General features: G+C 54.8%; 2 protein-coding genes across 2 annotated transcripts; both read right to left on the bottom strand.

Annotated features, from left to right (window-relative positions):
* Positions 1 to 105: 105 nt before the first annotated feature.
* Positions 106 to 7092, bottom strand: EIF6 (eukaryotic translation initiation factor 6). The gene is given in 8 exon segments (XM_060078577.1): positions 106 to 389; positions 3247 to 3428; positions 3616 to 3792; positions 4332 to 4507; positions 6269 to 6354; positions 6493 to 6611; positions 6882 to 6995; positions 6997 to 7092. Coding segments are annotated over 8 exon segments (960 nt in total). The 3' UTR covers positions 106 to 379.
* Positions 7093 to 9276: 2184 nt separating this feature from the next.
* Positions 9277 to 14378, bottom strand: FAM83C (family with sequence similarity 83 member C). The gene is made up of 4 exons (XM_060079350.1): positions 13896 to 14378; positions 11568 to 11735; positions 11227 to 11351; positions 9277 to 10711 (listed from the first exon to the last, which is right to left on the bottom strand). Exons 1-4 carry the CDS (start codon positions 14364 to 14366, stop codon positions 9277 to 9279), a joined length of 2199 nt encoding a protein of 732 aa, XP_059935333.1. The 5' UTR covers positions 14367 to 14378.
* Between the last annotated feature and the right edge of the window lie 1501 nt (positions 14379 to 15879).

Genomic DNA, 15879 nt, shown 5'->3' with positions numbered 1-15879 from the left:
AGACTGTAGAACTAAGGGGTGTGTGTGCATCCTACCCCACCTCCCCCCTGGAACAATGGTAGGGGGCTGAGTGCAGGCTGAGGTCCCCAAAGAACACATTCAGAATGACCGGAAGAAGCTGCCCTTTAATGGGTTGGCACAGACAACAGAGCTCTCAGCCAGAAGCCATAGGACCTGCTGGCCAGCATGATGTGGCAGATTTTTGCAGTAACTATGGGTTCAGGAGATGGGCACAGGTGAAGAAGGGCTGGGCATCCAGCCACTGAGTCCAGGTGAGCTCTCTGCCACGGCCCTGCCAGCATCCACGACAGACTGGGTGGGGCGTGGAGACGGAGCCAAAGTCCAGAGCCAGAAGCCCATGAAGAGTATGGAAGGTGACTCAGGTGAGGCTAGAGAGAGAAAGAGCATTGTCAGTAGGTGCTTCACAGAGCACAGCTCACCCTCCATTCTCAAGGTGCTTGCCTCCACCCTTACCCCAGGACCTCTGTTCCAGCTCAGCCCCGAAGAGCCACACACAGAGGGCCTTCCAGATTCCACTGCTCCCACAAGTCACAAATCCAGTCTAGCACTCTCAGTGCTTAAAAACTAAAAGTAACTCCTCCAGGGCTTCCCTGGTGGCACAGTGGTTGAGAGTCTGCCTGCTAATGCAGGGGTCGCGGGTTCCAACCCTGGTCTGGGAAGATCCCACATGCCGCAGAGCAACTAGGCCTGTGAGCCACAACTACTGAGCCTGCGCGTCTGGAGCCTGTGCTCCGCAACAAGAGAGGCCACGATAGTGAGAGGCCCGTGCAGCGTGATGAAGAGTGGTCCCCGCTCAACGCAACTAGAGAAAGCCCTCGCACAGAAACGAAGACCCAACACAGCCAAAAATAAATAAATAAACAAATAAACAAATAAATGAATGAATGTATGTATGTATGTATGTAAGTATGTATGTAACTCCTCCACTCGGGTGGGTGAACTCAATAACTTATTCAAATCGTTATTGATCATAAATCAGAGCCTCACAGGTCAAGCCCAACAGACAGTAGACAAGGGAACAAGGTGGCTCAGAGAGGGGAAGGGACACGTCCAGGCCCCAAATCCTCTAGTGGCAGGGCTGCAGCCAGAACATTCTTCCTGGAGGTGATAATCATGTGCACGATTATAAACATGAAGTACGTTATTTCTTTTTTTCGGCCGCCCCTCACGGCTTGCGGGATCTTAGCTCTCCGAACAGGGATTGAACCCAGGCCCTTGGCAGTGAAAGCACCAAGTCCTAACCACTGAACCACCAGGGAAATTCCCTTAAGTACATATTTCTTGTTTGTTTTTCTTTTGTTATCTGAAGTTTTTATTTCTCTCTTTAAAGTACTAAAGAAGTTGGATTCTATCTTAGATTTCCTAGGATTGGCTTTTCCTCATAAAATCTTAAATAGGAGAAATGAAAGAACTCTGAGGAAGCTGAGGTGCATATTTCTAATCCCCTACCTGACACATTCCTTGTGAGGTCTCATGGGCACCTCAAACTCAACAGCTTCAAAACCAAAGGAGGCTAATGAGTTTTGTCTCTTCTTTTCCAACACCCATTTCTTTATCTTAACTGCAATGCTGACCAGGGCTGCTGACTGTAGGCAGTTCTGCCTGGCAGTTTCTGAAGTTTCACCATTAAATACAACATTGGCTGTAGTTTAGTAGGTAACCATTATCAGGTTAGAGAAATTTCTTTCTGTTCTTAGGTTGCTAAGAAGTTTTTTTTGTTTTGTTCTTTAATTAAATGGTTATTTGTGGAAGTACTATTTTCTTTATGAGGTTCAATGTTCCAAAAGGGGAGGAAGGGTACATTTTATTCGTCACCCCATCACTACTGTCTGGCACATAGTAGGTGCTCCAAAAAAAGTTGTTAAACAAATAACAAAACCACTGGTACCACTTTCCTGTTCAGACCCTTTCAACTGCTCTCCAATACTGACAGCAGAGTTTGTCAGTGTGGTCTCCAAACTGCCCTCATCAGAATCACCCAGGAAAGATTATTAAAACAACCACACATGGTTGGGTCCCACGCCAAACTGAGGGAATCGGTATCTGAGGGGTGATGGCAAGAAACTACGTTAACAAGTATCCGAACATAAACCAAAGGTCAAAACACCTACAGTCAAAACTTCTTGACATGGGCATTCAGAGTCCTCAACACGGGGAATAAAACCTTTCCCCTTCACACCTTCCACACTTCCCCATCCCGGGTTCTGTCTGAAGTGCTCCCCACCCTATCTTCGCATATTCAATTACCTACTCATTCCCTGAAACCCAGACTAAATGATCTGTCCTCCCCAAAACCTTCCTGGATTCCAGAAAGTGTATCACAGGAGCTTCCAAAACCACAAAAGGCACCTTTTACTTCTTTGAAGGTAGCTAAGTTATATATGGCCACTACATCTTCTCTCCCCTGCTACAATCTAAGTCCCTCTCAGAGGCAGGATGTAGCACTAAGCTGCCTGACTACCCCACATGGGGTCTTGTCTATAGGGTTTAATGAACATCAAGCAATTGAATGAATGAAGGAGGGAAAATGAAGGGAAATTCTGCCCCTGTTAAGTAGGGAGTCTGCTACTGGACACTTGCTCTACTTTGGGATTTCTATCCTCATAAAGACTCCTGTGCTAGCTAGGTATGGCGTGCCTTGAGAAGGATCCTAAATGGGGGGGGGCACTAAATATCCAGCACCTGCTGCTCTTCCGAAGGAAGAGATTCTAGAGCCTAACACCCCAGAACCTTCCAGGGTTAGAGCCCAAGAACCCACTCTTGTTTTAAACCCACAAAGCCCAGATGATGGTGGTTCTGATGCATTCCCCACACCCCCAAGTCCCTTAGGCACCTGGGTCTCCTCAGTTCCTAAAAGCAGCCTTCCCTCCTTCCTTCAATTAAAAAGCTCTTTCCTGTCTCAGGCTACTGGCTGGGGACACTGATACACAGGCAAATACAAACTGCAAAAGAATGTGGTCAGTGATAAAATAAAAGACAGACTACAGAAGGGATATACTGAGCCAGCGTCTTCAAAGATGGCAGTGAGCAGATACTCAGGAAATGCTTGTGGACTGTACCCTGTGCTTGCTCAGCAGTGTGCAGATGTGGCCTCACACGCAAGGAGAACCTACCAGTATAAGTACAGTGTGGCTCCCATTACAGGTGGCATCTCCCTCCCCTCCCCTCCCCTCCCCTCCCCTCCCCTCCCCTCCCGTCCCCTCCAAAGAAGAGAGGCCCAGATACCTGTCAATGAGGGAATCCCGCATGCTGGTAGCAATGGTGCTAGGCTGGGCTTCATTCAGCTTGAAAACACTCTCCACCACTGACAGCTCTGTGCTGGTTGTGTCCAGGCCACAGAAGGCACACCAGTCGTTCACTACCATCCCAGCGGCGATCACCTCGCTGCCTCGGTTCACAGTGCCCGCCTGCCAAGGGACGGCTCAGTGTGGATTGTGGCACCAACAGCCAAAGTCATGAGGACTCTCCCCAAACCCTTCTCCCTGACCCTCAGCCCAAACCCAAACTGTGACAGGTAATAATCTAGATTCCCGAATACTGGGCAAAGGGATCTGCTCCAGCAGGAGAGAGAGCTCAGAGAATAAGACTGCTTACCACAAGGGGGACCTGAAGGAGAGAGGACAGCTCATCCTGGTCTTCAATTGAAGTCTTGGGATGCACCAGCCCTCCCTGATTGCTGAAGACACAGTAGCTTCCTACCAGCACATGGTCAGCTACTGTCTGTCGGAAGACTTCCACCTTTAGCACATCAGCCAGGATTTCTTCTGTTTCCTGTCAGCCAAAGGTACCGTGCTCAACACCCAGAACAAGCAGATCAAAGAACTCAGGACCTCCACATCCAGACCCACCCAGGGCATGACTCCCTAAGCTCATTCCTCTGCTATGTAGCTGCATATGGAAGCTTCACCCGCAAAAAGGAGGGAATACAGCTTGGAGCAGAGTCTAGACCAGCTACGGAGCCCCTAATATCCATGCATGCCCTGAAGAGCCAGAGGCTGGTCTCCACATTACCCTCCTTTCCTCTAACCCACAGGCAAGAGCTCACCTGTCAATCTTCTCTCCTAGCCCTGGCTTCAAGACCAGATGGGTCAATCTCCCTGATTCTGAAGGACTAATACACTCCCTAGCTTCTTTCTGACACTGATCACACCATGGAAGGCCTCTGTTCACTATTCCAACCAATGTCTGAACTGCAGGAGCCCAGGTATAAAGAGAAACCACAAGAGATGCCCGTAATTCCTGTCTGATGGGCAAGAATGGTGGCTAACCACTGACTCGGCTAATATCCTGTGACTCCTGGGCCGCCTCACCCTGTCCAGGTCTGGGTGGACTAAGGCCACGTAGTCGTTGCAGGTGGTGACATTGCCCAGGGCTGAGAGCCGCTCCTCCACCCGCCGGATCTGCACTGAGTCTGGGAGGCAGTTGCGAATGTGTTGCAGCTCCTGGTCGGTGGCGTTGCTGGGCACCAGGAGGCCATGCCTGTTCCCTGGGGAGACCCAAGTTAGGGAAGGTGGGACAAGGATGGACCATGAGTACACAAGATGCCTGCTGAGCCCTGGGGGCTGGGGATACAATCCAGCCCAATTAGCTTCCCCAGCAAAGCTTTAGACCCAGACCCCGGTCCTCCAAACCACTGATCCATACAACACCCGGGGGACCAGGAGTCCCACTGGGCAGGCCAGAGATGGCCTAGGAGTTTGTCCCAACACATCCTGCCCAATTCACCAACATCAGCCAGGAGGAACCAGGACTAACAGGAAGCGCTCCTGGGCATTAGCTGTATTCTAAGAAACTGAAGTAATACTCCGTACCTACCAGAATGGCTAAAATTTTTAAAAGAATGTCAATACCAAGTGGTGGCAAAGATATATGGAGCAACCAACAGGAGTATAAACTGGGCAACCACTTCAGATAATTATGTGGCATCATCTACTACATTGAATACCCAGCCATTCCTCTCCTAGGTATTATATATCCAATAGAAATACATACATTTGTTCACTAAGAAACATAGCAGCAATACTCATAACAGACCAAACTGAAAACTACCCAAATACCCACTATCAACAGAATGAATGAATACACCGTGGTATACTTACACAAAACACAGTACACGGCAACATGAACGAACCACAATTATCTTGTGACAACAATGACTAAACCTCTGCCTAACTCTGCAAGGACACAACTCTGAACTTCTCAACTATAAGCTTCTCCCATTATTAAAAAAAAACCACCAAAGGTCAGGTTAAGATCTCCCTTGTTACATAAGAACTAGCTTCAAGTCCAAATGTCATGGTTAGGGATAAGAATGTTCCGCCTGAATAAGAAAATACTCAGAGTCCAAGATCATCATCAGGCTTATGATTAAAAATAAAGGAACAAACTCCTATTTGAGCAAAACTAGAAAGAAGGGGAGGCAGTAAAGGCAGACAGATCCAGCTCAAAGAAAGGACAAATGGCCAGAGTCAACCGTGCTGAGAGATACAGGGGTACATGGTAAAGGGAACTGAAGATCGAAATGCGTAACTGAACAGTATGCCCCAAAATCTTAGCTTGTCATTTTTTTTTTTTTTTTTTTTTTTTTTTTTTTGCGGTACACGGGCCTCTCACTGCTGTGGCCTCTCCCGTTGCGGAGCACAGGCTCCGGACGCACAGGCTCCGCGGCCATGGCTCACGGGCCCAGCCGCTCCGCGGCACGTGGGATCTTCCCGGACTGAGGCACGAACCCGTGTCCCCTGCATCGGCAGGCGGACTCTCAACCACTGCGCCACCAGGGAAGCCCAGCTTGTCATTTTTTAGAGGCAGAAATAGACGCTCAGAAAGTGGAAGCAATTTGCCCAGAGTCAGTGGCCAGGGAGGGATGACAATCCAATCTTCCCTCACACCAGGTGTGGAACTGGGCGAGTCACTTGGGTTGAGTCTCAGCTTCCTCATCAGTCAAATGAGGCCAATAATTCTGACCTCCTAGGGTCTTCGTGAAAGGACTGAAACAAGGGTAAAACAAGGGTAAAAGTGAAACCCCTTAATGTTATTTGTGATAACAATGATCCAGAAGACTTTGCCAGAGGTTGTCCCTGATCTGTTGACACTTAGGGTCCAGCACAGGTCTGAGAGATTCTGTAGTCCCTGGAAATAATGGATGAAAGCCCAGGCATCCCTGGGTCACCCGGGGTCCCTTCTAGGGGTATAATTAAAGGTGCTGGGAGGCTCCATTTCCTCCCTCGGCGACTTCCAGCTAGCTTACCCACACACATGCGCCCGATGATGCGGCAGCCGGCGATGGAGGCGTGCACCACAGGGATAGTATCAGCAAGCTCACCCTCGAACACACTGCAGGGACAAGGACTCGGTGGTCACGGGACTGGGGGGCCTAAGCCCTCCCTCTGCCCGAGCCCCAGGCTCGCAAGTACCCCTCCCAGCCACCCATCTACCCACACGCTGCCCGCGGGCCCGGGGCTCCTGCCGCACCTGTAGAAGTTCTCTGACCCTCCGATGGCCACCAGGCAGTAGGTGTTGGTAAGTTTAGCAAAGCAGCCGATCTCACAGTTGTTCTCGAACGACGCTCGGACCGCCATGAGGCCTAGGGGCTGCGGGACAGGGAGCTCAGGGCCGGCGGATCCTCTCCCGGGACAGGGTGCCCCGGCTTCGACCCTGGGTCCGGGTCCGGGTCCGGGTCCGGGTCCCGCGGCCTCCACGCCTCAGGCCCCGCCGCGACCCCGCCCCTCTCGGCCCCCAGCCCTCGGGGCCCGCCCACTTAGCCCTTCCAGACACGCCAGCCCCGAATCCTTCGGCCCCCACCCGTCACGACCCAGGGCGCCCGGAGCTGACGCTGCCGGTGTCCCGCCACAACCGCTCACCACGTAAACGCAACCTCCCCACGCGTAAGAGGCCTCCTCGGCCCTCGGTAGGTTTCCGTTTCCGTCTCCTCCCTGGGAGACTTCCGAGAGAACGCGACGCACGCTGACACGCATGCGACCACTCTAGCGCCAGCCTCTGGGAGGACTCTATGGCTGCAAGTGGTCCGGTCTCTACCCCGCCTGGCCCCGCCTCCAGCAAGCTCGCATTCATTCATTCAGTCAGTCAGTCAGGAGCTTTGTAGGAGATAATATCGACCCAGACCTGTGCTGGTTGGATATGAGGCATCAGAATGGAGGAGCCAGGGATGTCTCGCAGAAGATGGGTTGATGATGGAGTTATATCTTAGTTCCCCCACCAGGCATCGAACCCGCGCCCCCTGCATTAGAAGCGGGAAGTCTTAACCACTGGACCTTCAGGGAAGTCCCAGACGGAGTTATACCTTGAAGTAAAGCCTGAGGAGGAAGAGCAGGTGTGGGAGAGGTGAGGGACAGAGTGAGGTGGGGGACAGATGCCCAGGCCGGATGTGGAGCCTAGGGGAGACTGAAGGGCTGAGATGTGGAGCTGAAGCCTGGGGTAGATGAAGTCACCCACGGAGAAGGTGTCCATCAGGGAGAAGTAAGACCACGACAGAGGCTGGAGAAGGAGGCGCGGCCAGAGGAGGAAAGGAAACCATGCTGAAGAAGGTATTGGAGAGGAGAGGATGGACGAAGTGGGGTGTCAGGGAGGGTCCAGAGTGGGCAAGGGTGTAGGGGCTGATGGGCAGCCACTTTCTGCCTCCCTCCCCCACCCCCGACCCCGCCCCACCCGCAGATGGTGGCAGTCAAGAGACCTGCTCTGGTGGACGGATGAACTTGGCCCCCATTTTGTACAAAAGCCCCAGGGTCTCGCAGAATGTCACTCTCAGCGAGGGCAGAGGGAAGCTTGGAGCCCCTTTCCTCCTCACCCCCCAGCCCTCCTGCAGCCGTCCACTCTCCTCCAAGGACCTCTCCATAGTTGGCCTGAATGGTGCCCTTCCCCTGTCGCCAACCTGCAGTTTCATAACTGCCTTCTTCAGGATACACCAGGCTGCTGCTGGGTCATAGCATGTCTGCTTTTATTGATTTGTATCACGTATACTGTCCCAGGCAGGTCGCAAGCTCAGGAAAAGGACCTACATCTGACAGAGCCTATACTTCTAGGGACACTCAGCAAAATGATGCTGGGGTGTGTGTGTGTGTGTGTGTGTGTGTGTGTGTGTGTGTATCCACGTCCTCTCCATCCTCTCAGGTTCATCTCAGACCCACTCATTCAGTCCTCTCCATGGTCTCTCTTCAGCTGGTTCCCTCTACCAGGAATTCCTCTAACCCTCACCTCCATCCATCCAAGTCCTTCCCACCCTTCAAGGCTTGGCTCAAAGGCTGCCTCCTCTAAGAAACTTTTCTCACCACTCCATCATCACCACCACTTGCTGGCCTTCATTCTCTACCACCTTCTGTCACTGGTTAGCCTTTAATTAGATACACCAGTCATTTATGCATTGAATCCTTGTCTCCCAGGGACTGAGTCTGATTCATTTCTCAACCCTATGGCATGTCCGGCACAGGACTGGGTACACAGCTTAGGTGCAAAAAGATACTGGTTGGTGCATGCATGCATGCGTGTGTGTGTGTGTGTGTGTGTGGTTATGTGCATATTTATGGTCTGTGGATCCTAAGGGGTCTACGGTGTGCACCGAATGTAGCCATTCATTTACCCAAATGACATTTATTGAGTACCTATAACTAGAATCCTGAGTGTTTTGGTTTATCACATGGACTGCATCTGTGGGTGTAGTTTGTGGGTGTGAACCCTGTCAGTGTGCAGTGTATATTGTGCAGGCATTTGGAGCATCTCTGTTATATGTGGATTTTGTGTGCATGGGGACATGGGAACTGTTGATATTGTGTGTCCTGTCTGTGCAAAAACATGATCTTAAGAAATTAAGTCAGAGACACAGATTTGAGCCCCTGTCACTTACTCAGACCTGCTTCCAAGCAAGTCATCAAACTCGCTGGGTCCCAGCTTCTAAATTTATATTATAGGGAAGATAATATCTATGATCCTAGAATTGTACACCTACTAGAGCTCTATCTCATAGGGTATTGTGAGGATGAAGGATGAGAAGTAACTGGTGAGAAAGGTTCAGCACAGTGACAAACGGCAGGTGCCCAGTAACTGTGGGTTCCATTTCCCCATGTGTGTGCATGTACGTGTGTGAGCAAGAATCCCAAGCCCAAGGAGTGTCTAACCTGGGCCTCTAGACTCCCTCTCCTCCCCATAAGGCCCCTGCTCGAGCTCCCACCCCAGAGTCTGGGACCTGAGCCAATCTAGAGTCACAGTGGATGGAGGACAGACATGTCCTTTCTGGAAGCAGGACTACAACTCAAAGCGGCTTTGGAGCAGCTTGGACTTGGACTTGTGGTACTGAATAATGAGGTCCAGTTTGCTGTGGCCCAGGGTCAGCCATTTCTCATCCCCAGACAGGCCATTGCTACTGCCATTGCGCTGGCCACCTGTGGGGTCCCTGGGGAGGCCAGGCTCAGGTCCCTGCCTGGTGCCCTGTAACTTATGATACTTGGTGATGAGGTCCAGCTTGCTGTGGCCCAGAGTCAGCCGCTTCTCATCCCCAGAGTCCACTCCAGGCTTTCTGGCAGGGCTCGGTCTGGGGAGATCATTGGGCCCAGGCCCCTCACCCCGGAATGGGCCAAACTTCACGATGAGGTCCAGCTGGCTGTGTCCCAGGGTCTGCCGTTGTTCATCTGGACCCTGCTTGCCAGGCCTGGCCAAGGAGTTGGCTTCAGGGGGCACTCTGGAGCCCCCAGCCTTGGGGGACTGTACCTGGAGGTCCAGTTGGCCATGGCTGTGGTTTGGGGACAGCCTCTTGTCCTCTGGGGTCCGATTGCCAGGCCTGGGAGAACCTGACTCAGGGGGACCCCTGGCATCCTGGGCCTGGGGCAGGAGATCCAGCTGGTTGTATCTCTGATTTGAGGCCAACCTCCTGTCCCCTGAGGCCTGCTCACTAGGCCAAAGGGAGCCTGAGTTGGGGGTCACCCCAGAATCAGGGCTTCCTGCTTCTCGTGCCCTGGGGAAGGGGACGAGGAGATCCAGCTGGCCATGGCTCTGACTCAGAGACACCTTATTCTCCTCCGCTGCCTCCAGGGCTGTGCCGGGTACCCAGCGGCCTCGTGGGGGGCTAGGCTCCTGGCTTCCTGTGACCCCAGGAAGCCGGGACAGAGCTGAGACACCCCGGGGAAAGGAGAGGAGGGGGCGAGGGCGAACAAGCAGAGGTGACCCCCCTTCCAGGGTCACAGGGCTGGTACTATTGGGGTTGAGGGCAGCGGAGGACTGGCACCAGGGGGACGCCCCCAGCTTGCTCAGGTTGGCCCTGTAGGGCCCAAGCAGGGGGCCGTGGTTAGGGTCTGACAGCTGGCATTGCAGGGAGGGCTGGCCATCGGCCCCACAGCGGGCAGGGCCCGGGGAGGAGGATCCCATAGCCATGTCACTGCAGCTGCCGCCTCTTGGCAGAGCGGGGTAGGAGGAATGACCCATGTGAGGTGAGCACTTGATGCTGCTGGGGCTGGTGCTGGAGTGTGACAAGGATGTGGTGCTGGGGATGCCGGGCCCGAAGGCCAGGGCCACTGGGGGAGGGCACGGTGCCCTGGGAGACAGGGGATCTTCACCTCCGCAGAAGCCCTCCACGGGCCGGGACTCGGCATAGAGACAGCGGAACTCCCGGTCAAAGTCTTCCACGATGCAGCCCCTCAGCTGCAGCACCATGCTCGTGTGGGCCTGGCTGCAAAGCCAGGTGAAGCTGGGGACAGAGGGTCAGGGTCAGGAGGCAAAGTGCAGGACCTTGGGGCCAGGCAGGAGTCACAAACAGGGGAGCAAGACAAAACCACCACCACCCCGAGGGCCCAAGTGAGGGGGCAGAGCTCTGACTCCAGAGTCTGTTCTAGCCCTAGCTCAGCTTAGTGGACTTCGGCACGTGGTTTCGCATCTCAGCCTCAACTTCCCCGTCTGTAAAATGGACCAAGGGCCAGGTTCCTTGAAGTCCCTCCAATTCCGAGGTGCAAAGAATTATTTTCTATGCCAAGGGCATTAAAGTCATCCTTCCACAAGAGTGAGCTCCTCCAGGACCCAGCCCAGGGCTGTCTTGCTCCCCACACTGGCCCCTGGGCCCTGCACCATGCCTGCCACATGGCGGCTGCTCAGTTCAGGGTGGAAGGGATGGATGAAGGATGGAAAGTTCAAAGCTGCCAGGTCCCAGGCACCCTCGCAAGCCGGCGGCTCAGCCCCAGGCACCCTCCCCACCATCCACTTGCTCACCTGTAGCTGCCTGCCACCACCTGCTCACCGTCAATGATGACGAACTTCTCCAGGGCCTGCCCCGTGAAGCGGCGGCCTGCCTTGCTGCAGTATGTGTCCCCACACGTGCTCCGCACACGCATGTTCTGGGCCAAGGAGGGAGGGAGGTTGGGAATTACCTTTAGAGGATGGGGCTCAAGCCATGTCTAAATCCCCTGGGGTCTCTGACCCAAAATAGCTATAGGAGAACCCGGCCTCCCACTCCCATTGACCCCCGATGCTCACGAACCACCCGACTGACTCTCCTGCCCTCCCTGACTCCTCACCCCACACCCCAATTCCTGCCCCCGTCCCTTGCTGACCCGTAGGTGCCCTCCATTGAGGTCCATCTTGTAGCACATCTCCAGGAAGTGCCTCAGGTGTTCCTCGGCCAGAAGCAGGTAGACGGGGACACCACGCCAGCCCGAGGCCTCCATGAGGTCACACAGAAGCTCCATGTCGGTGAAGATGTCCATTACCACAGCCACCACCTGACGGGGGCGGGGCGGTGGGGGGGGAGCTCAGCCCTGCCCAGGGCACTGCTGAGGCCAGGGGCAGAGGCTAGATCCCCGGAAACAGCGCTGGACTGAAAAGCAGGAGGCCAGAGCCCGTGAGAACACCTGAACTGGGAGGGCTTTTAGTGGTGACCCAGCCTGGGGGTTCCTGACTTGGAAGCTGGGGGGTTTCACTGTCTTGAAGCCCAGAAGGCTGTTTGAAAGTTTTTGTGTGCATTTTTCTAAGGACGGTTTGTTTATCTGTCATCTGATTCTCAAAGAGGTCTGTGGATCAGCTGTACCAATCTAAAGGTCTACTCTACAGATGGGAAGACTGAGGCCCAGAGGGGGAAAGAGTCAGAAGCAAAACCCAGACCCCACTTCCCAGGCTAGCACCTCACACTCCCCCCCACTAGCTCAAGCTGTAGCTCTGGCTGGCTGTCTGAGGCTCCCTTCTCACGGAACAGAGCTGCAGGCCAATTACTGGGGTCTTCAGTGCCCTTTGCTAGACCCACCTGTTTCCCTGAGAAGCTGCAGAGATCTGCTGTGACCTCTTACAACTGGGACCAAGTTTTCTGCTCGGTGGAGAGGCGGGGCTTGCAATATCTGCCGTGAGAACCTCCTCTCCCAGTCCAGGCTGAGAGGCAGGAGGTGCGGAGCAAAGCACTCCAGCTCTGGAGCCAGACAGAACTGGGTTCGAACCTGCACTCTGCTACTTCCTAGTGCTATGACCTTAGGTGAATTCCTTCACCCCTGGGAGCCTCAACTTCCTCATCTGCTAAATGGAGATAATGATAGCTACCTCTCAAGAGTTATGGGGAATTTAATGTGAAAATACTCAACACACAACAGAAGCTCAATAAATGTTCCTCTCCTGCTGCCTCCTGAACAAACAAAGCCATTGGGCCACAGCGGGAGGAAGCACTTCCCAAGAGCACTCTGAGAGTCAGTGACAGCCCAGAGTGGAAGCTTGGCTCCTGGCCCAGAGGTGGAGGGTCTAGAAGGGAGGATGAGGAACCAAAGCACTGAGGGATGCCCTAGTCCATGGCACAGGCCTGGCCACGGGTGAGGGGAACAGCACAAGCAAGAAAGATCAAAGGGGCAGGGGTGATGACAGCAGCCATCTCACTAATAACCCCATTCCCTGTGCCAGTCAGGGCTGGCCCTCCCCTGCCTGGGACGTAGGTAGACTTGCCAGCGAGGCTCTGGAGGTACCAGCAGGATCCCAGCATCCTGGCTCCTAACATCTGCAGCAGGTACCCTCAGGGCTGCTCCCCTAGCAAGGGCACTGAGTCTAAGCTACCCCAAACCCTGCCTAGGGTCATCTGATCCATCTCCCTGCCTCCTGAGTCAGAGGTCAGGGCTCCAGGAGTGAGGCTGTGCTAGTCTGTAGCTGAAGGCTTCCCAGGTACCAACACCCCACCTGCTCTGCCGCTTCCCTTTCTCCTGAGCCCTGCTCCCCATCCTCGAGCCCAGCAGCTTCCGCTCCTCTTTCCTTTGGGTGCAGAGCTAAAAGCCCAGCCCTCAAGGCCATGCTGAGGCCCAGGCACCAGTGCCCCTTCCCCTGCTTCAGGCCAGTGGAGGTACAGTGCACAAAGCGAGGTGCGGTTGGGACCATCTGTCAGGAGGCAGGGCTGTGCCTGGGGCCTGGGGCCTGAGTCTAGAGCCCTTTCCCTCTCCCTGAGCCCCGGGTTCCATTTCACCAACTGACTGGACCTCCTGAGTAAGTCCCAGTCCCTTTCTGGCCTCAGTTTCCTCCTCTGTAACTCAAGGGGGTGGCTCAGATGCTCAACAAGGTTGGGGTTCTTAGTTTGGGGACACAGACCTTTCCGAGAATCTGATGAAGGCCATAGGCCCTCTCCCCCAAAAGAGAGAGGATCCCCCTCTGCAATGAGCACCACTTTTCACGTGTTTTCAGGGTGTTTGTGGAGTCCCTGAGGCCCATCCCCTGTTCTAAGCTTGTTCATGATGTCCTCGGGCGTCAAGAGGTTACCAAGGTAAATAGAACACGCCCACACTCTAGGAGCTTGTGATCTGATAGGGGGCAGAGGTTCTCGTCCCGTACTGCCCCCAAGCTGCCCTGTGGCCACACTTCCCCTCCCTGGGCCTCAGTTTCCACATCTATGAAATGAATGTCTGAAGAGACAAGGCCCTTACCGTGCGGGCCTGGCTGAAGAGGAAACGCAGAAGGTCCTTGATGCTCTTGGCTTTGTCCCGCTGGAAGTGGATCACAGCCTGCGTGGGCCTGAAGCCCGTGGACCGTGGCACCTCGGGCCAGCCCAAGTCCAGGTCCGGGGGGTCTATGTCGGAGGCCAGGGGGAAGTAAGTGCCGGAGGTGACTTCGGAGAGCAGGCTGAGGGGGTCAGGCCCGGCAGCCCCCGGCCCCAGGGCCTCGCCTAGCTCAGAGCCCCCGCGCGCATGGCTGGTCATGTAGTCCACATCCAGAGGGCTCAGGAAGGGCAGCTCCCGCTCCTCGGAGAGGACCCGCAGGTAGGCAGCCTCACCCCGCTCCAGGAGGGCATCGGCCGCCAGCCGGGCGGCCTCGCTGTGCTGGAGCACCCGCGGCGAGCTCTCCCGCCACCGCTGCCGCTTCAGCTCCTCCACCCGGCACCGCAGGGGCCCCGCCATGCCCTGAGCTCCCAGGGCCTCCGAATACGCCTGCCCACCGGCTACCCTCACCCTCCAGCAGGCTCCATGGCCTGCACCCCGCGCTGGCCGCAGCAGGAAGAAGATACCAGGAGAAACTGCCTCCCGCCCGCCTGCCTGCCCCTTGTCAGAGCCACGCTCCACCCCGTTGCCCCCGGCCTCGGGAACCTGTTGGGTCAGCCTCACCTGTCCGCCTGCTGTTGGGACTCGCCCATCCGCTGCCCGGGGAGAGGGCAGGTCCTTACTCAGCACACACTCCCTCCGCCACCCCGGCGTCACCTGCTGCATCCCCACCAGGCTCCCAGCAAGTTTCCTCCAAACCCTGCCCTTCCAGAGAGTCCCAGTGAAAAATGCTGTCGCACCCCTGAAAAATTCTGTTCCCGATGTCTGCGTTTCCACCACCCTCAGCTCTGGGGAAGCTCTTGACCTGGTGGCGCCAGACCCCAGCCTTTCTCCCCTCCTCGGGGGCTGAGTATTAAATGGTTAGTGAGAAAGTTGGTTGAGAGGATCGGGGGACGCACTGCATGGTCTGGAGGCAAACAGCAGGCCAGTTTCCGTTCTCTGCCCCCATCAAGGGCCTTAGTCCCAGAGTCCTCAGGAACAGGGTGAGGCTTTGCGCTGGAGAAGGGGGCTCAGCAGATGGCAGCTAGCTGGGGAGGCAGGCCGGGCAGAAGTGGTCACAAGGGTGCCAGCCCCACCTTTCTGTGGAGAGACAAGGTCCCATGAGGGTGGCCGGGACAGCAGGAGACCTAATGCCATGTCTCAACGACCCCGTTTAGTACTGGCTGCACTTGCTTTAAATGATCTGTGATCATGTCCTGATCAGACACAGGTTCCTCTATGTCCACAAAGCTTCACTTGGGGCCCAATGCATGCACAGCAGGGCTGGTGCTGGCGAGGGGATTTAGGGGCTCCCTGCGTCAAGCTGGGCCCTGGGACTAAAGACGAATGGGGCTTTGTCTCTGAGGATCCTAGAGGGGCCCAGGAGGGGCAGGAGCAGAGATCAGAGCCCCCGGTACTCTAAGGAGGCCCTTCCCTGGACGTGGGGAGGCTGCGTGAGGGGCAGGGGGAGGAGTAAGCAGAGCCAGACTGTGGGAGGGTAACAAGCCACAGGGGTAGCCGAGGTGGCAGGGCCTTATCTCTGGATTTGTTTAGGGGGAGAACAGGGGCCGTATCTGGGTCAGAGAAGCACTCCTGGGAGGGGAGGAGTCATGTTTCTGTGTTGCTGAGTTCCTGTGTTTATCCCTCAGTGTGTATATGTCTACCTGACGGAACATATTTTTGGATCTTTTTAAAAATTATTTTTAATTAACAAAGTTTACCATCTTAACCATTTTTAAGTGTGCAGTTCAGTGCTATTAAGTACACTCATATTGCTGTGCAACCGTCACCACCATCCATCTCCGGAACTTTTTCATCTTCCCCAACTGAAACTCTGTACCTATGAAAGGCTAAGTACCCTGCTCGCCCCCTGATAGCCACCACTGTACTTTCT

Source organism: Mesoplodon densirostris, chromosome 16, assembly GCF_025265405.1.
Source record: "Mesoplodon densirostris isolate mMesDen1 chromosome 16, mMesDen1 primary haplotype, whole genome shotgun sequence".
NCBI lineage: Eukaryota > Metazoa > Chordata > Mammalia > Artiodactyla > Ziphiidae > Mesoplodon > Mesoplodon densirostris.
The sequence above is the reverse complement of the archived record's forward strand: the minus strand, read 5'-3'. Positions and strand labels throughout refer to the sequence as shown.

What these genes read in the sequence shown, in the direction of transcription:
- FAM83C (XM_060079350.1), bottom strand. Translation starts at nt 14,366, where the DNA reads ATGGCGGGGCCCCTGCGGTGCCGGGTGGAGGAGCTGAAGCGGCAGCGG. An exon ending in TCAATGGAGGGCACCTACGG is followed by an intron (nt 11,352 to 11,567) that starts GTCAGCAAGGGA and finishes TCCTTGGCCCAG; the next exon opens with AACATGCGTGTGCGGAGCAC. An exon ending in GTGGTGGCAGGCAGCTACAG is followed by an intron (nt 10,712 to 11,226) that starts GTGAGCAAGTGG and finishes CTCTGTCCCCAG; the next exon opens with CTTCACCTGGCTTTGCAGCC.